Source organism: Schistocerca cancellata, chromosome 10 (genome assembly GCF_023864275.1).
Source record: "Schistocerca cancellata isolate TAMUIC-IGC-003103 chromosome 10, iqSchCanc2.1, whole genome shotgun sequence".
NCBI lineage: Eukaryota > Metazoa > Arthropoda > Insecta > Orthoptera > Acrididae > Schistocerca > Schistocerca cancellata.
The window spans coordinates 3,839,249-3,865,351 of record NC_064635.1 but is presented as its reverse complement, the minus strand read 5'-3'; the positions used below and the strand labels follow the sequence as shown (position 1 = coordinate 3,865,351).

At 39.8% G+C, this 26,103-nt stretch overlaps 1 protein-coding gene across 2 annotated transcripts in view; it reads right to left on the bottom strand.

Moving 5' to 3' along the window:
• Nucleotides 1-17,470, bottom strand: part of LOC126106343 (uncharacterized) — a 106,570-nt gene extending 89,100 nt beyond the window's left edge. Inside the window, exons 1-3 of one of the 2 annotated variants that reach the window (XM_049912594.1) lie at nt 17,404-17,470; nt 5,844-5,871; nt 3,855-3,988 (exon numbers count right to left, since the gene is read on the bottom strand). In XM_049912594.1, the coding sequence (XP_049768551.1) occupies nt 3,855-3,988; nt 5,844 (135 nt within the window). In that variant the 5' untranslated portion in view covers nt 5,845-5,871; nt 17,404-17,470. Of the gene's footprint in view, nt 1-3,854; nt 3,989-5,843; nt 5,872-17,071; nt 17,332-17,403 lie in introns of those variants that run through there. The other variant, XM_049912593.1, reaches the window with a different exon arrangement.
• Nucleotides 17,471-26,103: the final 8,633 nt, after the last annotated feature.

The following is a 26,103-nucleotide window of genomic DNA, read 5'->3' as shown; positions in this document are numbered from 1 at the left end:
CCTGATTTGACCTATGTACTTTCCACAACAAGTATTGCATTTCTGTTGGTATACTCCCAATTTCAAATACAGATCAGTTTTTCCTAATGTTTTTGGGGAGTATTTCTTAATTGAATTGTTGGTTTGGTGGGATATTTTTATGCCTTGTTTTTTGACAATGCTGGATATTCTGTGTGTGTATTTGTGGTTGTATGTCGTTATGTAGCATACTCTGTCCTTTTGTTGATGATAGCTGGGTGTTCGTTCTTTTCTGTTTCTTGATTTTACTGTTCAGCTTTGTTACTAAGTTTCCTTTGTGTCCATTGCTTGTGGCTATTTGTATTATGGTATTCACTTCTTTTTTTTGTAACTGTCTGTATCTAATGGTAGTGTTGTTATTTTGTGGAGCATGTATAAGTGCTACCTGCTTTTGAGAATGAGGGTACTGTGGTGTCTCCCGTATAACTACGTCTGTCATTGTCAGTTTTTAGTATATGTCATACATGCGTTGGTTGTTTTGAAAAACAGCAGAATGGCAAAAATTGCCTAGTGCATATGTGAAATGATTTCTTTCTATGTCAATTGGTGCCAACGAGGAGGGAAGAAGTGGTTTGGAAAATATGTAAAGAAACACCGTAAGTAACTTGCACTCCAACTTTATAAACAAACCACTTTTTTAATCTAAAACAACCACAAATGTATGAACATATGTATCCAATTTGCCAAATTTCCTCAGTACCTCTCCTAATAAACCACAATTTCAGAATTCTCTCATAGTTTGGTCTGCACAACAAGTTAGTGAGGTGACACCGTGTAAACTCCACTGTCTCTGGTAAAAGAAGCAAATTTTAACAAGGCAACAAAATTTGTCACTCATGATGCTTTTCTGAAAGTTATAAACGCTGTTAACAAGCCAGGCAATTTGCAGCAGAATTCTTTTTAGATACTAACCGAAACAGTGGTGGCAGATCTTTCTGAATGATCACCACGCAAGTGTGGGCACGGAGGGGCCCCACTCAACACACTGCCGCCTGACGGCACCTCAGTGGCGTCGTGAGCGAAACAGCGGTCGACGGCCGGAGACACCAGTGGTGTCGTGTCGTGTGCATAGTATCACTCAGTGGCCGGCGACACCACAGTGGTGTAGTCAGCACAGTGGCTGGCGACGGCACTTCAGTATCGTTTGCATTCTGTTAGTGTTTTGTTCAGGTAGCAATAACTTACATATGTCAACAAGTATTTTGTTTTTGTTAGTACTTGTGCACCAAGTGAATAAATTTGTACGAGACATGCGGACGGCAAAGTGTAATATTTGCACCAAAAAGAAAGGGGGGAAGGGGGACACATGCTTGACTTTAGAATGGCACTTCCCCTCCAGCACTCAACATTTCCCCTACAGCACTTGCCAGTAAACCCCACCACTACCATTCTGCTCACGTGTGCCCAGCCGACAGAACATCTCCTGACCACATTATCTGTGCGGACTCTATTTGTAGTTAGGAGTGGCGTGTACAGGAACTGTGTCTAGTCATTTAGTACTTATCTTAGGCAGACGGACATGTGTGTGGTATCGATAGCTACGATGCCACAACATAGGTCCACTCTGCTAAGTTGGCACTATGAAAGACACTGACTACAGCACCCTCTAGCCGGTGCTGTCGAGGTCTACGAGCTCCGCGACTGCTTCAGCCCATTTCATCAGGTGCAGCCAGCCAGGACACTTCGCTTCAACTTCACACCACCTTGCAAGTTATGTAATATGTTTGCAAGTGTTAGTCGCTAGTAAAGGTGCCTTAACTGTATCTGCAGTACCGAGAGATTAGCACCTTCTCCTGTTCCTGTTCCTTACCCACAGGCCGCCCCCCAGGCGGTGTACAAAATATGTTTATGAATTTCCATAATTCCGAGGCAGTTCACCTTCCTTCCTTTATGGATGTGACATAATACATTTCATTAGTTAATATAGAACATATTTTATCTAAGTAAAATCATCTTACATTGCATTCTCACTGAAATAATTCCTCTCCATTTATTCCTAAAGCTAACGTTGTAAATTTTCACCTTTGGAAGTGGAGATAGTCTATCTGCACCAATTTAAAATATCTTTGATCCTACAAAAAATTTACTGCTTCACATATTTACCTTTGTATCTGACGATAAGACAACAGCCGAAAACCGGTTCGTGAAATCAATAGTTAATACTGTAGAGTATTATGCCAGTGTCATGTGTGTTTTCATTCACAATGTATAAAATATTCTACCAAGAACCGAAGGAACAATCAATCAATATAAAAATATTTTGTTAATATCAGTTACACAACAAAGAACAAATCTAAAGGCTGTTGAGTCAATTAAATCCCTACAGATTATAATTAAGAATAACTTATAATTAGAATAATCACATAAAAAATATTGTGGGGAAGGGAAACCAGAGACTGTTTTGTTGGCAGAACGTTTTGTATGATGCAACAAATGCAGACCACTTAACACCAAGCGTGTGTGTGTCCTCTTTTGGTGCACTACTGCGCACTGTGGCCTCCTTACAAGGGCAGCTCGTTTGGCATTATAGTGAAATATGGGACAGAGTGTCACAGATACAATGAGCGAGTTGAGGGGGCAGTTATCAAAACAATGGCATTTTTTGTTGCACCGAAATCTTTCAACTTTCTCTTCCGAAAGCAAACATTTTCTTGAGCCCACCTATAAAGGGAGATGATATCAGTGTGTCAAAAATAACAGAAATCATATCTTGCATGAAAAGATTTAGGTTTTAATTTTCCCCACATGCTGTTCAAGATGGAACACTGGAGGAAGTCTGAAAGTGGTTATACAAACCTCTGGTAAGAGCTTAAGTGTGAATCGCAGAGTAATTGTGCAGATAATTTTATTCCATTAATGACAACTGGTGTTTTTTGGAAGACTGCAACTGTGTCATTCATGATTTAAATAATAAAATGCTGCACCAGTTAAGATTTTTCATGCAGAGCACAATGCATTTCGATAACTTTGTCATCATTATCAAGTGCAAATATTTACAGTGCTTTTCAATATGAACATACTGGTTTTAATGTGTTGTAGCATTTATTACGTTCCACTTACAATTGTAAATAATACACCAAATGAAAGAGCAACTCAAACAGTTTTGTTTGTATTCCTGTGCACAATGGGAAGAATACGGAATGACAATGAGTGACTGAAAAAAGTGTCGATCGATTGTGATTCTTTCACACTTAGCCCCAAGAAATATCCCCGAGGAAAGTTTATGAGCCTTTCTTTTTTTTTCAGTGAATCAACTGTAACTGATGTTTTCTTATCTTGATATGCTACAGCTATGGCCTGTGCCTCAATGGGAAGAAGCTGAACAACACATCTTTATTTGGGAGCAAGATGGTGCACCGCCTCACTGGCGAACGCTTAAACGACATTGTATCCGACTGGAGGATTGGGCACAAGGGGCCGGGTAAAACAGCATTTTATGCACAACCTCCATGTTCACACACGATCACATGTGTGTGCCTCCGATACCAGCCCATCTATCTGACTTTAAAAATAGTGTTATCGCAACAGTTACTTCTGACACACTGATTAAGGTTTCGGAACAATTCACCTATTGACTATGTGTGATCGGTGTTCACACTGAATAATTGTAAGAAAAACTGTTTCTGTTTCTGTTTCTCTTTCATTTGGTGTATTATTTATAATTGTAAGGTGAATGTAATATGTGCTACAAACCCTTACAACCTGTGTATTCATTTTGAAACACCCTGTACATTGGTTTTTTATGTGGTGCCCATGTGTGGTGTCGTATATCTCTTGCGCAGCAGTCGTCTTTTTGTGGTTTTAACAAACTGTGTCTCCCCCACTCACTCACGTACCTCATAGTGGGTCACCTTGCGCAGCAGCTCCTCCTTCTCCCTGCTGAGCTGGGCCACCTTGTTCTCCAGTCTGGCATTCTCAGTCAATAGCGACTCTCCGGTACTCGAACTTTGCGGTGCCTCTGCTTCCAACACTGGAAGAGAGGAGATCGGAATATCAGCAATGTAGGAATGCAAAGGCTTTCTTCTTTAACAATTAGATTACAACTGGGTCCATAAAGAACCACAAAGACACAAAGTTCTGTTGTAGAAATTTAAAAAATGCTGACTTCAGCCTACTGTGGCAGATTATAACTGGACAGTGAAAGCTTCCAGCTGTACAAAGATGTGTCTTCAAAGATATGTGACAATTTGAAAAATACAAATTTACATGAAAAATTTTCCCATATGCTTGGAAAGTACAGTCTTTGGACAGCTGGCTCTCCATGATAATTGCAGATTGTCTGTCCAGTATAAAGTTGTTTAACAATAGCCCATAGAAACAAAATATAAAATAAATATTATTGTAGAACAGTAATACTGTGTGATGAAATATCCTCTGTGTTCAGACGTTTCGATAAGTGTCTCTCGTCTCCTTTTGATAAAGTTTTTGACGAGTGTCATTCTCCTCACCTTCTGGAGAGGGTGACTTCACAGAAGATGAGAAGGGTCGAGAGGAGGACGTGAAGACGCACATGAGGCACAGTTACGCACCTATGAGCCTCCACGCCAATTTTCTGAAAAATCTCTGGAGTTGATGAAAAGAGCACAGCAGCACATTTGTTGTCCAGGAGTTACCGGTAACTGCTCTTAGTGTGTGCAGTGGTGAAGTGCAAAACTATATTTTATAAAATAAGTTATCTGGAATACATTTTGTGTGTATCTAGCAATGTTCTACAACAGGAACTGACCAAATGAAGCAATTTAATTGTCAAGTCATATTCAGAAAGATACGAGTTTGCTCTGTCCAACCATCCTGAATTAGGCTTCCTTGGCTTTCCCAAAATCATCTGAAGGCAAGTGCCAGGATGGTTCCTTCATCAAGGTCACGGCCAACCACCTGTGCTATCCACATAACAGCACACTTATGTATTCTGTACATTTCTATGTAGAGTTTGAGCAATTTATTTTCATTGTATTATGATGACAAATCCTGCTTCCTTTCAAGATCATCCCTATATGAGAAAATAAATAAATACAATTACTAATTGCACTTATTAGGGAAACTCTCCATCGTGGCCCCGCTCAGATTTAGTGGCGAGGTGGCCCGTGGATAACCCATCAAAAACTGAACACAGATCAAGTGCGTAAACAGGAAGGTGGTGTACCAAACTGTGAAAAAAGAAGCAAAATAGAAACAGTGAATGGTCCAAGCTCAAGACGCAATATCAAGTAATTTATGATAGCCACGGCATCGTGGTTACGTAGTCATGATGTTGAATTGTGAAGGGAGAGATCTCTCTTCAAATCTCTCTCATATCTCATTTTTTTCCCACAAAATTATGGACTGTCCATCTGGTCATTGACATATCTGTTCACTGTATTCAAATTTGTGTCTGTGTCGTGGTATACTCTCTGTTCGCAACAGTGAGATGTAAGGAAGGTGCCTCCAGACATATGTACCTCCTACTTGTTCTATACAAGCACTACATGTTACAACTCTCGCATTCCGTTTTGGAAGTTTTGAAACCATGAGCATATAATCACAGCCTCATAGTTCTTGCTATTCCCTTGATCCTGCACATCTTGGGCTTGGACTTTTCACTGTTTCTATTTTGCTTCTTTTTTACAGTTCAGTACAGCTTCTTCCTGTTTTCATGCCTTGTCTTTGTTCAGTTTTTGGTGGGCTATCCACTGGCCCATTTTACCACTAAATTTGAGGGGGATGTGATGAGGAGTTTCCCTTGTTAGAATTCTCCACAATTTAAACAAACTTCTGGAATGAACTGCACACTTATTCTTAGTTATTACTGCAAAGTTAAAACTGCTAATTAATAAAAAAATACTTACTGGTGATCCACTGTTCTTCCTCCTTTATCTGAAAAAAAAGAAAAGAAAACCACATTCAGTAATGCAATTCAAGCATCAGGTACATACGTAACTAATTCACTACGGTAATGACGCAGGAGCCAAGTGACTACGACTGTTTCATATGGCATAGAAGCAGTACACTAGCACAGTAATATTGTACTCAAGTTATAATCTGCAAGGTGAGTGTGGGCAGAATACTCTGCGTAACACATTACACCCCATATGGAAAGAAAGATTAATGATTCACACCCTGCTAAAAATGTGGCCATTAGAGACAGAGATAAGAGCAGATCAGCCGAGGGTAGGGAAGAACTGACTCAGAGACCCAGTTGACTGTCACACGCAGGCAGGGGCACTACAGAGGTGAGTCTGGAACGGGTGCCGAGTGTGACAGTGAGCCTGGATCTCCATTATTTTGATGTATTTGAATGAGATCACTTATGTTTCAGCCACGACAACGTACTTTCATTACAGGAAGAAATAAAAGGACTTCATTTTCTTAAATTGTGCTATTAGGAGCATGAGAGTTGAACTGAACTGATTCTGCAACCACTAACAGTAATTTGTGCTGTCCATCTAACTACTAGTAATGGAACAGTAGGACATTCCTGTTCCTCTCTTTCATAGTTTTCTTCCTTCAGAGTCTGTCAGTAACAGAGATTTCTTTAGAGGTGTCCCGCACCAATTACTGATGCTGCCGTCTTCAGTTAGAAGACTTGCTTGAAGCTGTTTTCCACACTAGTCTATCCTGTGCAAGTTTCTTCACCTCTACACAATTACTGTACCCTGCTTCCACTTTAACGTGCTCACAGTATTTAAGCCTCGGTCTCCCTATAAAATTTGCACCCGTTACACTTCCCTCAACAAGCAAATTGACAATTCCATCTTTCAAATTTATATCTGATGTTAACAGATCTCCCTTTACAGAATCTTTTCTCAATCGTCAAGTGGGTGCACCCGCGTATAAAGTGCACCAACTGCAAACAATATGGTCTCATACAATTCTGTTGACACTTTACAACTGTGAGCCTATACCTAACACAGTGCAAAGTTGAGCTGTCATACATGCAAGTGATCAGCAGTAATACAAAATAAACAGTACACTTGGTGAGAAAAAAAAAAATGTACGATTGCTGCAAGAAGAAAATAATAAAGATTCTGAGCTAGTGACACAATACACAATGTGGCAGTTGTACACGAGATAAATAGCAATCGAACAAGCTGTTGGCTGTGATCTGACACAACTGCATTGTTTAACGTTTCGAGTGTGTCATTACTGTGGGATAACACCAGTACGCAGCATCAGAGTGATATAAAGAAAGTTCAATTAGTCAATGGTTCAGCTCACGTAAAGTTAAGTTTATTTTATCATTGTTTAACTAAACTAAATTAAACTACGCCTTTGCTTACACGTGGCTACCTCGAGGGTTAATCGTGCCTATCTACCTCTCGTACACTCTTTACTTCCACCACTTCCATTTGCTGCCTTCAGACTCAGTTCCTAATCTATTTCCCCACACGACCACCTGACTTAATTTGATTACACTCTTGTACTGCTTTTTTACATTTGTTGACAATCATCTTCTGATGTGTTTTCAAGATGATACCACCACCACCACCACCACCACCACCACCACCACCACAATCGCCATGACTGACCTCCCAAGACTCAGCCAACTGTGATGAAACTATAAAGTCACTGGCAAATCCTGAACTTTAATTACTTTTCCAATATTTATTCTATGTTCAGATCAAAAAATATATGAAATAATCCTGTCAGACGCCCTTCTCAGTAGCAGTCAGACACTTAGTTATGGAGGTGCACTTATTAACATCACGGTTTGGTAATATTTGAAAAGCTCTTCTTTAAAATTTGAATTGTTACATTCTTCTTAAAGTGTGAGGTTATTACACCAGTCTCATATATCCCAATTACAAGGTGGAGGAGTCTTTACAATGTCGGTTCTCTCAGTTATGAGGAAATGTTGAAACCACAAACCTTGCTTTGACCTGACACTAAAAAGGGGACAAACAGTCTACAGGGCACAACTTGTGAGCGACCCAGTAAGGAATTTTTTCCTTCACACAGATTTCCTGGACTGCTTGTTCATCGATATACACTCCTGGAAATTGAAATAAGAACACCATGAATTCATTGTCCCAGGAAGGGGAAACTTTATTGACACATTCCTGGGGTCAGATACATCACATGATCACACTGACAGAACAACAGGCACATAGACACAGGCAACAGAGCATGCACAATGTCGGCACTAGTACAGTGTATATCCACCTTTCGCAGCAATGCAGGCTGCTATTCTCCCATGGAGACGATCGTAGAGATGCTGGATGTAGTCCTGTGGAACAGCTTGCCATGCCATTTCCACCTGGCGCCTCAGTTGGACCAGCATTCGTGCTGGACGTGCAGACCGCGTGAGACGACGCTTCATCCAGTCCCAAACATGCTCAATGGGGGACAGATCCGGAGATCTTGCTGGCCAGGGTAGTTGACTTACACCTTCTAGAGCACGTTGGGTGGCACGGGATACATGCGGACGTGCATTGTCCTGTTGGAACAGCAAGTTCCCTTGCCGGTCTAGGAATGGTAGAACGATGGGTTCGATGACGGTTTGGATGTACCGTGCACTATTCAGTGTCCCCTCGACGATCACCAGTGGTGTACGGCCAGTGTAGGAGATCGCTCCCCACACCATGATGCCGGGTGTTGGCCCTGTGTGCCTCGGTCGTATGCAGTCCTGATTGTGGCGCTCACCTGCACGGCGCCAAACACGCATACGACCATCATTGGCACCAAGGCAGAAGCGACTCTCATCGCTGAAGACGACACGTCTCCATTCGTCCCTCCATTCATGCCTGTCGCGACACCACTGGAGGCGGGCTGCACGATGTTGGGGCGTGAGCGGAAGACGGCCTAACGGTGTGCGGGACCGTAGCCCAGCTTCATGGAGACGGTTGCGAATGGTCCTCGCCGATACCCCAGGAGCAACAGTGTCCCTAATTTGCTGGGAAGTGGCGGTGCGGTCCCCTACGGCACTGCGTAGGATCCTACGGTCTTTGCGTGCATCCGTGCGTCGCTGCGGTCCGGTCCCAGGTCGACGGGCACGTGCACCTTCCACCGACCACTGGCGACAACATCGATGTACTGTGGAGACCTCACGCCCCACGTGTTGAGCAATTCGGCGGTACGTCCACCCGGCCTCCCGCATGCCCACTATACGCCCTCGCTCAAAGTCCGTCAACTGCACATACGGTTCACATCCACGCTGTCGCGGCATGCTACCAGTGTTAAAGACTGCGATGGAGCTCCGTATGCCACGGCAAACTGGCTGACACTGACGGCGGCGGTGCACAAATGCTGCGCAGCTAGCGCCATTCGACGGCCAACACCGCGGTTCCTGGTGTGTACGCTGTGCCGTGCGTGTGATCATTGCTTGTACAGCCCTCTTGCAGTGTCCGGAGCAAGTATGGTGGGTCTGACACACCGGTGTCAATGTGTTCTTTTTTCCATTTCCAGGAGTGTATATGGGACAATATTGGGAAGAAGCGGCATGGTCACCATTGCATTCATACAGTGGGTAGGAGGAGGAAGACAATCGCCCCCGTGAGCACCGCTACCACAGGTTACACATTTGGCTGGGTGTCGACAAGACATTCGCATGTCGTTAAAATGACGGCACCGGTAGCAGCACACTGGGCTTGGAATGTCTGGTCGGACTGTGGTAACTTGATAGCCGGCTTTGATCTCTGATGGAAATACCACTCTATTTAAAGCAAGAAAAAGAGTGCGTTGGACACTAAGGATGCATCTCTCTTTTTCATCACCTGATGGAAAGCAATGACGCCCTGATCAGATAGGTATGTTTGGACTTCTGCTTGGGTCAGACTCAGTAGTTGTGCTTGAGAATCAGAAGTTGTCTCCAAAAGCAAACTCCATTGCGCGAATGAGAGCAGGATTTCATAGGGCTGGCAATTGCATCAGCACCTACGGATTTACCATAGCGAGGACTGACCGTCTTCAGCATGTGAAACCACGAGAAACCGTGGTGCAGCTGGGAGGGTCTTTGAATCGTTAGCCTCCTTCCGTTTACGTTTAATAGTTGTCGACTGTGAAGATGATGATTGGCTCATTGTGAAAAAAATCCCCACGATAGCCAAAGCCTCCAATGGCGCACTCCTTCCAACTGGGGGACCCCTCAGAGGGGGCGGGGGGGCCTTCCTTAGATGACTGCTCACACCTCAGGTCACACCTGCCAAACACCAGACAGAGGGACCAATTGGCAATTTGGAAAGGTAGCAGCTCAGGCAATCACCCTTCCCAGGGCCTGGCCTGTACCAGGGGGTACATACGAACCCGGCCTATCGACACAGGGCTGGGAAATACACAGTCACCTGTTACATGTCAAATGCGTGGGTTAGCCATCAGGAGTGCACAGGGAGGATGAAGGAAAAGAGGAACCTCAAACGCCGAAGCGGAGGAAGGATAGGAGAAGGGGAGTGAAGAAAGAAAAACGGTACGAAAAACAGTGAGGCCGTTCTGAAACGGCTACTGAAAGTGCAGAACATTTCCAAAAACATCCTAGACATGTTCCACAAGAGAAGGGGAAAAAGAATAGCTAGAGGACAAACATGCAGCACGGAACGGGAAAGATGCTGCAAAGGCTGGGATGCTGTGGCAGCCGAGCACGAAGCAAGCGGCAAGCCTCCTGAGGGGACTGAAACATGCCACTGTTTAACACCTCTTTACGAAAAGTGATTAGAGATATGTCAACAATTACCTATCTGTTTCACTACTTGCATCATATTCCAAAATTTTTGAGAAGGTGGTGTATTCTAGAATAGTATCTCACCGAAGCAACAGTAATATCCTCAACAAATCACAGCTTGGGTTTCGGAAGCGTTGCTCTAATGAGAACGCCATTTACATGTTCACTCACCAGTTTTTAACACCTTAAATAATAACACAGCACCAACTGGTAATTTCTGTGACCTGTCTAAGGCATTTGACTGTGTGAATCACAGTATTCTCCTAGATAAATTGAAGTTTTATGGGACTGGTGGTGTAGCAAGCCAATGAATGGGTGATGTCATATCTAACCAAAAGAATGCAGAAGTTGGGCTCAGTAAGTCAACCAACACAGTCCAGGGATGTAATTCTGACTGGGAAGGAATCATGTATAGGGTTCCCCCAAAGCACAATCTTAGATCCACTATTGTTCCTCATATGTAAACAATCTTGTGTCTCATATAGAACAAGCAGAACTAGTTCTTGCAGATGACACTAGTACTGGGAGACTCAGACGTTCATAACGGGTGGCAGGGACAAAGAATCCAGTGAAATTTTTTTAAGTGCTTTATCTGAAAACTACCTTGAGCACTTAAACAGAGAACCGACTCGTGGCGATAACATATTAGACCTTCTGGTGACAAACAGACCCGAACTATTTGAAAAAGTTAACGCAGAACAGGGAATCAGCGATCATAAAGCGGTTACGGCAGCGATGATTTCAGCTGTAAATAGGAATATTAAAAAGGGTAGGAAGATTTTTCTGTTTAGAAAAAGTGACAAAAAGCAGATTTCAGAGTAACTGTTGGCTCAACACAAAAGTTTTGTCTCAAGTACAGATAGTGTTGAGGATCAGTGGACAAAGTTCAAAACTGTCGTACATAATGCGTTAGATAAGTACGTGCCAAGCAAGATCGTAAGAGATGGAAAAGAGCCACCGTGGTACAACAACCGAGTTAGAAAACTGCTGCGGAAGCAAAGGGAACTTCACAGCAAACATATAAACATAGCCAAAGCCTTGCACAGACAAACAAAAATTACGCGAAGCGAAATGTAGTGCGAGGAGGGCTATGCGAGAGGCGTTCAACGAATTCGAAAGTAAAGTTCTATGTACTGACTTGGCAGAAAATCCTAAGAAATTTTGGTCTTATGTCAAAGCGGTAGGTGGATCAAAACAAAATGTCCAGACACTCTGTGACCAAAATGGTACTGAAACAGATGATGACAGACTAAAGGCCGAAATACTAAATGTCTTTTTCCAAAGTTGTTTCACAGAGGAAGATTGCACTGTAGTTCCTTCTCTAGATTGTCGCACAGATGACAAAATGGTAGATATCGAAATAGACGACAGAGGGATAGAGAAACAATTAAAATCGCTCAAAAGAGGAAAGGCCTCTGGACCTGATGGGATACCAGTTCAATTTTACACAGAGTACGCGAAGGAACTTACCCCCCTTCTTGCAGCGGTGTACCATAGGTCTCTAGAAGAGTGTAGCGTTCCAAAGGATTGGAAAAGGGCACAGGTCATCCCCGTTTTCAAGAAGGGACGTCGAACAGATGTGCAGAACTATAGACCTATATCTCTAACGTCGATCAGTTGTCGAATTTTGGAACACGTATTGTGTTCGAGTATAATGACTTTTCTGGAGACTAGAAATCTACTCTGTAGGAATCAGCATGGGTTTCGAAAAAGACGGTCATGTGAAACCCAGCTCGCACTATTCGTCCACGAGACTCAGAGGGCCATAGACACGGGTTCACAGGTAGATGCCGTGTTTCTTGACTTCCGCAAGGCGTTCGATACAGTTCCCCACAGTCGTTTAATGAACAAAGTAAGAGCATATGGGCTATCAGACCAATTGTGTGATTGGATTGAGGAGTTCCTAGATAACAGGACGCAGCATGTCATTCTCAATGGAGAGAAGTCTTCCAAAGTAAGAGTGATATCAGGTGTGCCGCAGGGGAGTGTCATAGGACCGTTGCTATTCACAATATACATAAATGACCTGGTGGATGACATCGGAAGTTCACTGAGGCTTTTTGCAGATGATGCTGTGGTGTATCGAGAGATTGTAACAATGGAAAATTGTACTGAAATGCAGGAGGATCTGCAGCAAATTGATGCATGGTGCAGGGAATGGCAATTGAATCTCAATGTAGACAAGTGTAATGTGCTGCAAATACACAGAAAGATAGATCCTTTATCATTTAGCTACAAAATAGCAGGTCAGCAACTGGAAGCAGTTAATACCATAAATTATCTGGGAGTACGCATTAGGAGTGATTTAAAATGGAATGATCATATAATGTTGATCGCCGGTAAAGCAGATGCCAGACTAAGATTCATTGGAAGAATCCTAAGGAAATGCAATCCGAAAACAAAGGAAGTAGGTTACAGTACGCTTGTTCGCCCACTGCTTGAATACTTCTCAGCAGTGTGGGATCCGTACCAGATAGCGTTGATAGAGAAGATCCAACGGAGAGCAGCGCGCTTCATTACAGGATCATTTAGTAATCGCGAAAGCGTTACGGAGATGATAGATAAACTCCAGTGGAAGACTCTGCAGGAGAGACACTCAGTAGCTTGGTACGGGCTTCTGTCGAAGTTTCGAGAATGTACCTTCACCGAAGAGTCGAGCAGTATATTGCTCCCTCCTACGTATATCTCGCGAAGAGACCATGAGGATAAAATCAGAGAGATTACAGCCCACACAGAGGCATACCGACAATCCTTCTTTCCATGAACAATACGAGACTGGAATAGAAGGGAGAACCGATAGATGTACTCAAGGTACCCTCCGCCACACACCGTCAGGTGGTTTGCGGAGTATGGATGTAGATGTACTGTTATCAGACCAAGCATATATAGAGAAATACAAGAAATGGTAAACAAAGCCCTTAAAAGTATCATTGAGTGTTTTCTGCAAATGGTCTCACCCTCAATTTTAAATAGTGACAACATATTTGGTTTTGCACATCTAGGGGTACTACAACAATGATAAGTGTAACACATGGTGAGGAAATAATAAGTAGGACGGAAACTTCAAAATCCATACGGTCCATATCGATGAGAATTTAAACTTGATAAAGCACATTTCCGAAATCCTGAAACCACTTAGTTCAACCAAATTTGCACTTAGAATCATTGTAAATCTTGGGAGATCAGCAAGTTGACAATTTGCATATTTTTATCCAATACTGTCATAAGGAATAACGTTATGTGATATCGCATCTTTAAGGAAAAGTCCTCATTGCACTGAAATGTGCTTTAAGAATATGTGGTGCTCACTCATGATCATTTTGTAGACATATGTTTAAGGAGTTGGGCATTCCAAACTATCACTTTGCAGTGGATTTATTCCCTCACAAAGTTTGTTGTAGATAATCCACTATGGCTCAAATGAAACAACGATATACATCATTAGAATACCAGAAAAAAAAATTAACTCATTACTCCACATCAAGGTTGTCTTAAGCACAAAAAAGGGGTACACAATGCTGCGACAAAATTTTTGATCATTTACCCAGTGATACAATTTTACAACAAAGTAAAATTTACAAACAAACGGAGAAAGCTTCTCCTTGACAAGTCCTCTTTCACAGAAGAATTACTATCACTGTAGTGTGTAACATGTGGTGGGTAAGAAATAAAAATATTGGAACTGTTCAGAATGTGACAATATGCACAAATTAATTTGTGATGTGAATGTAAAATGACTCTTTCCATAACATGACGCTCTATCATGCAAAATGATCCATGGAACAGTATAATGTGTGTGTGTGTGTGTGTGTGTGTGTGTGTGTGTGTGTGTGTGTGAGAGAGAGAGAGAGAGAGAGAGAGAGAGAGAGAGAGAGAGAGAGAGAGAGTTCTGCAATGTGACGATTGCCATGTATATCTATTTATTGTCAATAGTAACAATGACATAAGAAGGAAAATATCAAACAACTGTGAGAATTATCAATAGTTCCATCCACAGTTTCCTGACTATCGAGAAGACTGTCTCCATTCTGCAAATCAGACATAAAAGAGACAACATGTGGGCACAAGTTTCTCAGGCTTGCTGTGATATGTTATGCTGGAAGTTGAAATAAATAAAAACTGGTCATACTATATACATTGAAAAGGGAAAGTATGGACCAGTATAAAAAGGATGGACATTAATAAAACCAACAAACTGCAGGGATGGATTCCTCACTTGAAATGGCGGAAATAAATCCTATGAACAAGTGTCTGAAAATGAACAATGCAATGGTAGATGGCACTAACGAATGAAAGTTCCTCCTACCAAGTGCCGTGTGTTCCTTGTGTGTTGTAGATTGTATGATTGACACAGCGCACTGTAAGCAGCAGAATGGTCCGGTATTCATGTCAGGAACAAGATGAGATGCTGTTTGTGTATGGCCAAGCAAATGGAAACGGTAAAGAGACAGCATGGCTATACCAAAAAGGTATTACCCTCACAGACACCAGCGATCTATCATGCCAATCATGCATTTCCAGGCACGTTCATTGGACCTTTCTTTCCTCAATTTCCAGCCAAGAATCCGTGCCTGCAGTTTGTCAGTTTTATTCACATTCACACTGTAAATTGTAAGGAAGGTAGACACCCGACTTGCACTATCACACTCTTGCCTATTAATTACATTTTGTTTATGAAATTTTGCTGCTTGCTGTTAATAGAGTTATATTCAATAAGTGTAATGCATTCAAGAGCTTAATAATGCAAGTTACCCTCTATTCCTGAAAATAAATCATAAAAAAATAAATGATGTATAGTCAATACACTGACAAGAAAGTAGTACAATTTAACAATGAAATCACAGAATTGGTTGATTTATTGTTTTTAAAGCAGCTGAATATAAGTCAACTGACAGTAAATAAAATAAACATAGTTAGAAAGTCACAAGTGTTTTGATGAAACTAAATTAACCTTCTCATTTGTTTCAGAATCAATGGTTACAGTCAATGTGTGTTACCAGTTTTGATTTATGATTATAGAGACATGGACTTTTCACACAAACCATTTAGAAATTGAGGATTGCTTAGCAGCAAATGGGATGATCTATAAGGCAAAGACACTGAAGTAGCAGCACCAACAGTGGCACTAGTAGTAGTAGTATTCATTTGTAGAGCATCACTTTTACAAGGATATTGGCTATGTCATTTGGTACAGTTTAGCGTGTTGCATGGTTCATGTCCACAACTCATCATGATGTGACATATTAGTAGATTCACAAATATGATACATTTTCCCTGAGAAAATCAACATATTCGCAATTTACATAATTGATAACCTGTAATGAAACTTGACAAATGTAACCCATGCACACGTGTGCTATATTCTCAGGAATTTATATATGGAGTAGTTATTCTTATGACACATTAATGCAATTTGAAAATTATGTCAATGTTTTGCACATTTGAATCCCAGATATGAATTTCATTACTAAGTATATAGTGAACACAGAAGCAGTATGTCACCTTGAGGCACTGGTTGTTACAAAATGATAAGAGGACCCTAAAGGAATAATTTTTTGGTATTCTATTTGACAGTGTCTTTGTGCGTTAATTGCAGTTGCCCTCCAATATGCATTCTGTGTTTGCTATGCTGTCTACACATTTAACATTTTTGTTTTGTATGACAATTTTCCTCTTTAAGCATAAGTTCATGCTTTTTGTTTTCTTTCTGTTCAACGTTAATCACATTCATCCCTTTGGCTTCTAGAAGACACTTCTATAGTAAAAAGAACGAATAGAGAGAGTTATGGACACTGAAGAAGTACTAAAAAATGGAACTGATTAAAGATTATGCTGACAGTTTTAAGATTTCCCTATTTATTTCATGTTATGCTGAAGGCAAGTGCAGAACACTTGCTGCAGAAAATGAGAATGTTTCTAGCAAATCATCTAAAAGGTTACGAGACGGTAAAATAAAACACAATTCTGTCATTCAATTATCTATAAAATTACAGAAAAATCATACAGCACTGCCTGTTTTTGGGGCTATCGTCAGATTAAGGAACATGTTGCTCATTGATACGCAGAAAACTAGGAAATTTCTAAATGACTTGAGAACCGTTTCATTTAACGATCTGGTATATCTTTATTCATCAATACTAATTTCCAGAATTCTTACATCACAATACGACTGTTACTGATCAACGATGCTCAAGAGCACTGTAGAATGGTGATGACCAGATCTTATTTCACTGATACATCGATATACCACAAATCAGCTTTACAACAGGTTTATACGACAGCAACATTTTCAGACACGTATCGATACAAAGAAAATGATACATGGTAGTTGTTTCTGCACACTCTTGGAAAGAGGAGACTTACGTATACATACACAATACCAAAAAATATTTTGTTAAAACAATATAGAGCAATTACACTTACCTCGCACAATTAGAATCTAACTTTAACTGACAATCACACAGTACCGCGAGCCAAACCAAACGCCAACATACATATCATCATGAAAGACCACAAAAAACGAAACGAGTACAATCACAAAACAACTTAAAAACCACTTCCATTCTACCTGCTCGAATAGGCAAATGTCACTTTTCTTTTCACGGCTCAAAGATCAATAAACAAAAAGTTGCAATACACAAGGAGATAATACGTAACATAGGAGTAGAACCATCTCGATTGCAACGCAGTACAAAGACTATACACATGTACTTACATATTATTTTCCTTAATACTAATTAAACATAATTACTTACAAAACAGTAAAACTGGTGCTAGCAACACTGAGTTAATTATCAGTGTTGCCACGCAACTGACGTAAGCTTGATAATTAAGAACAGAAATGGATTCTATTTGAGAAAATAATATTTTAAAGGGGAACCGTAGCTTACTTGAGAAAGTGATGCATTTAATAGCTACAGACAGAATCTAGTTCATTTATAGAGTGAAAACTGATGAAGTATTCCATAAGTTCCTATTATACCTATACTAAGCAAACCATCGTGAATGAATGGCAGTGAGTTCTTGACATGGTACCACATGGTAAAGTATCTTCCCGTTAAAATATCGTTTGGAGTGCGGTAAGAATAACATCTTCAATGCCTCTGTGCGTGCTATAATTAGTAGCCTTGCTCTATCTTCGCGACCCTTATAGGAGCCATTTGTAGGTAGCTGAAAAATACTTCTAGATTCTTCACTTAATACTGGTTCTTGAAAATTTGTGAGTAATCTTCCTCTAAATATATTACTTCTATTCTCAAGAGGGTACCAATGCATGTTTTCCACCCATTCCGTGACATTTTCCTGTCAGGCTAAGAAACTTGTGAGCGTTAGAGGTAGTATATTGCTATTTCCGAAGTCCCATTTTATTTTTCTTGCTGTTATTAACCATCAAAGCAAATAAGTAGCAAGCACAGCTGTAACTTGTATTGTTAGGACAGTTAATTAACCCATTTTCTGCACACAGCTTGCTCTGAACAAATAAACATACATATTCCTTAAAACTATCTCGTAGTAACAATGGACCTCAACAATTTCATTATTGCATCACACAGTAGTTTATTCTAGCCCTCTTTAATCAAATACAATCAGTTTACTGAAATTAAATTAATGGATAAAGTCGATAATATATCACCGAACTTTGTTAGCCAATGATGAATCTGCACTTTAAAGAACATATAAACAGACATTAATTTCTTTTTAATGTTTATGTATGGAACACATTCATCATAACACCCCTTTTCTCTCATCACACTGACAGTTACCTGTTCTGATTTTACTTTCGTTGTTGCTCCCTCTTTTTAGTTTTAAGAGTCACCATTTTCGCGAATTGATCCCTGTGGTCTTTCTAGGATTAATAGTCCATATCTTTGTGAAACGTCCGTCATAATTCGATGTAATTTCACATTTCCTATTCCCTCTTTTTTTTTAGAATAGTCAGTGTCATGTTCACCATGGGCACAATGCAGAGTTATTTTTTTAATTTCTATGTAGTCTAATTCTGTACTTGGCCTATTTGGTTTTATAGCATCACATTAGTCATATTCCATGGATCCTTAGGATGAGGAAAGAAGTTAAAATGTACATTTAATTTAATTATATATAAAGATACATTTCAATAAGGTAGAAGACGTTTCTCAACAGTAAGTTCTTTAATTAAACCGTAAAACTCCTTCACATGATTTATATCAGTGTTCTGCACCACAACGTGGGAAAGTGTGGTACAAATAATTGTAAGAAATTAATAAACTTCGAATTTATACTTACCACGAAATTTTATGTTTTTAAAGAATTTAAATTTATCTATTTTTCTCCATTTTAATAAGAAGGCTGTTGTTTATTCTTTCATAAATACCTTAATATATGCTAATAACTATTATACTTTCATAGAAATCACATGCAGTTTATGTACTCAGTATGGCTGTTATACTTTACTTATCTTCAGTTAATGGTATTCTCACCTGCACCATTGCACTGATTCCCCACTAGAGTGAGAGTACTTTGTAACACTACTTCTTTTGTGTACAGCTGGCTGTCTGTGCTTTTCCCTAAAATTCTGGGAATTAAAGAAAATGTTCCTCTCTTATTATTTTTATTACCTTGTTTTGAAAATTGTTCCAGTTTGCAACCACTTCTTAAATTTCATTGCTCTTTTCGTTCACCACCAAACGAATTACACAACGTCAGATGACAATACAGTATTTCAGATCAATAATATTGTTGATATTCCATTGAGGACTTTCTATTGTTTGAGTATTTCAGTCCAGTTCTAACACAGCTGGGATCTGCGACAGTGTGAATTTTGTAATTGTCACACCAGTATTTTCTATTATAGCGATACTAAACTATTTTTTAAATGTATTTAAGTTCATTGTATGGCGTGATCCATTCTCGAGTGAAATTAGTGAAACCATCGAGCCTGGACAAAAGAAACAGAAAAGTAGTGCAAAGGGAATGGAGTCATAATTTTTTATCTTACTCTTTTTGAAATTGTTACAAAATATGTCCAATCCCGAAGTGAGTTGTGTGTGGTGAAAAATTCAATGACGCTGCTATGGTTCCCAGTAAATTGAAATGCTGTTTGCATTGTTTTCGTCAGTTGCTGGAACAATATAACAGACAAATGAAGCTCGTGAGTACATTGTTACGATTTATGCAAAAAGTGTAGGAAGCTAGCTATAAGGTAGCTGCTGACCATAAAGCGAAAAACCCACACACAACAGCAGAAACGTTGTTTATGCCTGCATGTAAAGAAATGGTAACATGGTCATTGGTTCAGAAGCTGCAACTGAAATTTCAAAAATTCCACTCCCTACTGAAACAATCAGCCAGTATGTCACTAACATGTCCAGTGACATCTAAGACACTTTGAAGGAGAAAACAAAGAGTAGCCATAAGATCTCACTTCAGATCGATGAGTCTACCAACACTGGTGATCACAGGGAACTTCTTTCCTACATATGGTATGTCAGTAGGGATATGAGTGCAATGAATTTAGTTTTTTGCAAAGAACTATCTGAACAGGGAACGATTAAGGAAAAATTTTATGTAACTAATGAATATTTTGTTCTTAATGAATGAATGAATGTAGGACTGCATTAGTGTTTGCACAGACAGAGTAGCTTCTATAACAGGCTGAGTGAAAGAATGCCTTGGTAAAGTAAGCAAAGTAAATCCCAACTTACAAACTGACCATTGTTTCATTCAGACCAAAGCCATTGTTGCTAAGTTTTTACCATCTCCTTTGAAAATTGTGATGTATGAAGTAGTAAAAGCCATGAACTTAATCAAATTGTGCCTCCTAAATATGTGATCGTTTAATGTTTGCGCCATGAAATGGGATCACAGCACACTATGCTTCTGCTGCATACAGAAGTGTGACGGTTATCATAAGGTAAAGTGTTAGTGCATTTATTTTAACTTAGAGATGAGGTACTTGCATTTTTTCACTACTGAGTGACATCAGTATGCTGATTTCTTTGCATATTATGAATGGGTATCCAAGCTGGCATATGTTTCCAGTATTTTCGCACATTTAAATGAAGCAAGCAGACAAATGCAAGGTATAAACTAAAATATTCTGACTGTTATAGATAATATTCAAGTGTTTATTAATATATTAAATTATAGATACAGATAATTGCAAATGGGTTGTGTGAGATTTTGCCAACTAAGTGGCCCCTTGCTGAAGATGATAAAGTGTCGATGAACTTAATTAAAGTAAATTTAGTACTCTCGCATCAGAATTTCAAAAAATATTTTGAGAAAATTGTTAAAGATTTTGACTGGGTTAGTCATCCATTTGTGGATTCGAAATATTTCCTGAAAAATTTATGTTTAGGATTACAACAGGAACTGGTGGCTTTGAAAGCAGACAGAACATTGAAATCAAAAATTTGTGAAGTGCCTGTGGACACATTTTTAGTATCAACAAGCAGTGAATACCTGACTATGTCCAAGAGGACAGTAAGTGATTATTAGCATTTTCGACAATATAATTGTGTGAACATATTTTCTTTACACTGACTAAAATTAAAACATCGAAGAGAGAGGGATGAAAATATCAGGTTTTCTTTGTCAACGATTCCACCACAAAGCACCCATCCGTATGCAGCTAAGCAGGCTAAACATGATACACACTGAATGTATCAGTAGAGTCAGTTGCTCAAACTTCATATTAGAAATGTCTATTTTCTACAGTTAATTAAAGTTAATAAGTTGTTAATAAATGCACAAGTTCATACTTGTTTTATAATAATAATAATAATAATAATAACTGATTACCTGATTATGTAATAATTCGTAATTATATTAAGATTCACACGATACTGAGGGGCAGACATTTTGGTGTGTTGTGGTGAGTCTAGACCCAACTGGTTGTACTGTGAATGTGAAGATGTTTCAGAACTCTGATGTACATGACATTTGCTACTTCAGGTTTTGAATACATTATTAATCATCATTTTCATAAATTAATCACTTCACTCTATTTAGGATTAATAATATACCTTATAGAACAATTTCCCACACAATGTGATATAACTCCACTTCTCTCATTTCCTTTTCAGTTTGTCAGCATAGTGTTCAGCACGTGTAATTTCGTTAACAGAGTGCACAACGCACAGCTAATTTTCGTTTTCGATTTCTGTGCAGTATTATTACATAATTGGGCTACTTATAACATCACATTTCATGGATCCTTAGGATATGGAAAGAAGTCAAAGATGTCCCTTTTATCTAATTACATGTAACGATACTGTTCAATATGGTAGAAAAACAAAGAGTGCTGATGGAATAGAAAAGTATGACAGAAAAATTGCATGTGTATCTAGCACATCATTTTACAATGATACATAAGAAAAGCCTAATTCGGCTTCTTACTACTGCTAGAAGCTTCAAATAAAAATGTAATGTGTGAAACCTGCAGAACTAGTTGCAATTTTAATTGTGTAAACATAAATTCTAATTTCAATATGCCAATGATAATCTCACTGACAAATTAAGTAAAAAAATGATAAGGAAGATGTAATTCCTGTGTTCTTAGATGAAATACATACGTTAAAAAAAAGGTTCAAATGGCTCTGAGCACTATGCGACTTAACTTCTGAGGTCATCAGTCGCCTAGAACTTAGAACTAACTAAACCTAACTAACCTAAGGACATCACACACATCCATGCCTGAGGCAGGATTCGAACCTGCGACCGTAGCGGTCGCTCAGTTCCAGACTGTAGCACCTAGAACTGCATAGCCACTAAGGCCGGCCTACATACATTAAAGAAAAGAAAAATGTTGGTAAACTTTTATACATTGAGGTGACTCGACACACTCGACCTCAAGATAATGAAATTTTTACAAAGGACCTAACCATGTTTAGAAAGGATAGATTAAATATAGTTGGTGGTGAAGCATTTATTGCTATCAGAAGTAGTATACTTGTAGTGACATTAGAGCAGATAGTTTCTGCAAGGTATCATGTGTGAAGGCTATACTTCACAACCAGAATAAATTACTAACTGGTTCATTTTACCGACCCCCGACTCGGACAGAGTGATGCTCAAAAGTTCAAAGAAACGCAAGTCTCATTTCAAATATCTACCCCACCCATATAATTATAGTTGGTAATGACTTCAATCTATCCTCGATAGTCCGGCGAAAATTCGTGTTTAAAGTTGGTGGTAGATATAAAACGTCGTCCGAAATCGTACTGAATGCTTTCTCAGAAAGTTATTTTGAATAGTTAGATCAGGACTGCCCTCGAAGTGGAAATGGATATGGAAACATCCTTGACCTCTTAGAAACACATCATACTGAGCTGATACGGAGCATCACGATGGATACAAGGATTAGTGGCCACAAGATTGCTGTAGCAACACTCAATACCATAACACACAAATCCAACAAGAATAAACGCAAAATAAAACAAGTAAAAAAAAACAGATAAAAATGTTCTGGCGCCTTCCTAAGAGACAGCCTCCACATGATAAATTTTCAGTTTCTCAGCCATAAACAATGCTCACAAATTGTTAGAGACTATTATCAGTTGCTTTAATTAAATAAGTGAAGACAACTGAGCACAGAACAATGACAGCAGCAAAGCTTTTTATCTTTGATGTTACCTTATATAAATCACAGATATAATCATTGAAATTGCACTTTTAACACTCCTCTTCAATACATCGGTTTAACATTTAACATTAACAAAAATTAAGATAAATCCAATGAGCTTCTCAAAGCGATGAATCTAGGAGCTCGTAAGCCTTTGATAAATATGCCTGCAACCTGGTTCTCCTATTGTACATGCTCAGCGATGGTGAAGCTGGTGCACAAAGTTATATTTAGCATTGAGATGTATCAACCAACGATGTTCCCATTTCTTCAGTAACATGTACAGGACTGATTATCCACAAATATTTGAACTGGTAGCTGGAGTGGAATTTGAATGCTGTCCAGCAAGTATTTCAGCCAGAGTAACTCAGCAGCAGCTGTTGCCAGAGTAACATATTCTACCTCTGTAGAAGACAGAGCAACACTAGGCTGTCTCTTCGTTACCCAACAGGCAGTATTTCGAAACAATTGTAACAGATAACCTGAGTTAGATCTTGCATCTTACTTTTTGTTCCAGATTGCATCAATGTAGGCCGTAACAGTTTCTTGATATCCTTTTCGATATGTACTTTCATATAGATGTTCCTTTGACATATCTCAAAACTCTCTTCAAGCATCCCCAGAGTTCTTCCGATGGCATTTTTTGGTGTTTGCTGAAGAAGTTGACCCTAGCACACAAAACAGGAGTTGTTGCTGGCGCTACATACAACAATCAACTCTCTGCATGGATAATCGATCCTTTTTCCTTTCTTGATTTCCAGTTTAACCTCCATATGGGTCTTGACTGGGTTATTATCTTGCATGTTGAATCGTTGTAGCAAACTCTTCAAATATGACGTTTGGTCCAAATACATTTCTTCCTTCTACTTTGAAATCTCGATTCCCATGTAAGCATTTAAAGTCCAATCTTCCTTGTAGAAAACGATGTTCCTTTCTGTGACCAGTTTTCCTTCCTCTGGATACCAAAGTCTGTAGCCATTAGTACAGTATGCCATGAAGTAGTGCTTCAAAGATTTGCTGTCGAACTTCCCTGTTCTCAATTCATTTGGTACCAAGCAGATAGAAAGTGCCAGTCTCGAAATGAAAGTGCCACCCACGAAAAACAGACAGTTATGGACCATTTTATAATAAAAAATACGCCCAATGAGCCGGCTGGTGTGGCCGTGTGGTTCTAGGTGCTTCAGTCTGGAACCGCATGACCGCTACGGTCGCAGGTTAGAATCCCGCCTCGGGCATGGATGTGTGTGATATCCTTAGGTTAGTTAGGTTTAAGTAGTTCTAAGTTCTAGGGGACTGATGACCACAGATGTGAAGTCCCATAGTGCTCAGAGCCATTTGAACCATTTTTTTTAACGCCCTATGAAAGTTATAACAACACGCTTACTAGGTCGAATTTCAAGCCATAAAATGCAGCAACAAGGCAGTCGTTAAAGACAGATGGGTGAGAAAGGACGGAAAAAGTGATAATTGGGAACATTTCGACAGCAGAAGAAAGGCAGGAAGCCACAAACGGTGAACCAGCAAGACACAGGGCTAACACCATGAATCCCATCCCTGCCAAACATGAGAATTTTTTACCACTAAGCACACTAGCTCAAACAGTGAGGTAAGTGGTCAAGCAAGAAATGATTCCCTCCCTGTACCTAATTTTAAATTACTCCATCAAATAATAAACTAAATGAAATAGAAATAATATTAAATGATCCAAATGATATTTCTGTACTATGCTTTACAGAAAACTGGCTCAAACAAGATATGTTAGAGCAAACATACCTTCCTCAGTTCAAACTTGCAAGCATATTTTTGTAGGAAATTGTCGAGTCATGGGTGTACTTGTATATACAGAGGGGTCCAAAAATGTATCCACTGTTTAAAAGTCCATAACTTCAAAACTAATTGATGGAGTTGTCTCATTTTTGGTGAAAGTGTAGCTTAAAGTCCAACTTAAGGATATCACTGTAGGTGTTCGAAATGGTCACCATTAACATCCACACACAAACGATGCCGCCTAACTGCAGCACCAACTACTGACTGCAAAGTGTTCAGTTGGATATTTGCACATGAATGTACGATGGATTCTCGAAGTTCATCCAATGTAAGTGGCTTTTGTCGATAAACTACGTCCTTAAGTGTTCCCCACAGGTAAAAGTCCAGAGGAGTTAGGTCTGGGGAACGTGGTGGATACTCCACAGCACCTTAACGGCCTATCTATCTTCCTGGTAGATTTTCGTCGAGATACGCCCTAACACGCTTTTGGTAGTGGGCTGGGGCACTATCTTGTTGAAAGTAAACTCTTCCATCTCCATACAAGTCTCGAATGGCAGGTAAAGTGGATGTGTGAAGCTTCTGAAGGCATACCTCACTGGTAACTGTGCCGTCAAAGAAGAATGGCCCAATCAAGCCCCGGTAAGACAACCTACACCACACATTAACTCCTGGCAAATTCACGGCTTAGTCTACTTGGACGTTCGGATTTTCGGCGGCCCAGTACATGCAATTGTGGCGATTTACTGTACCATTGAGTTTGAACTGTGCCTCATCAGACCACGCAATCATCTCTGCAAACTCTTCATTGTTGCGCACCATGTTAGTAAACCACTCGCAGTACTCCATTCTAAGATCTGGGACGACCTTGTTCATTGCGTGACGCAATCGTGGGATGTAGCACTTCCACTTTGCTGCCTTCATAATTCGCCGACGCTTGAGCGACTCACTACTGTTTCATGGGCACACTGTCTCACAGACTTCTGTGGTGAGCGAGTGACTTGTTGTAACAGGAGTTAGCTGGACTTGTTACTGTTACAGGTCGCCCAGATCGTTGTTTGTGTACATCTTTAACACAGCCTCCGGC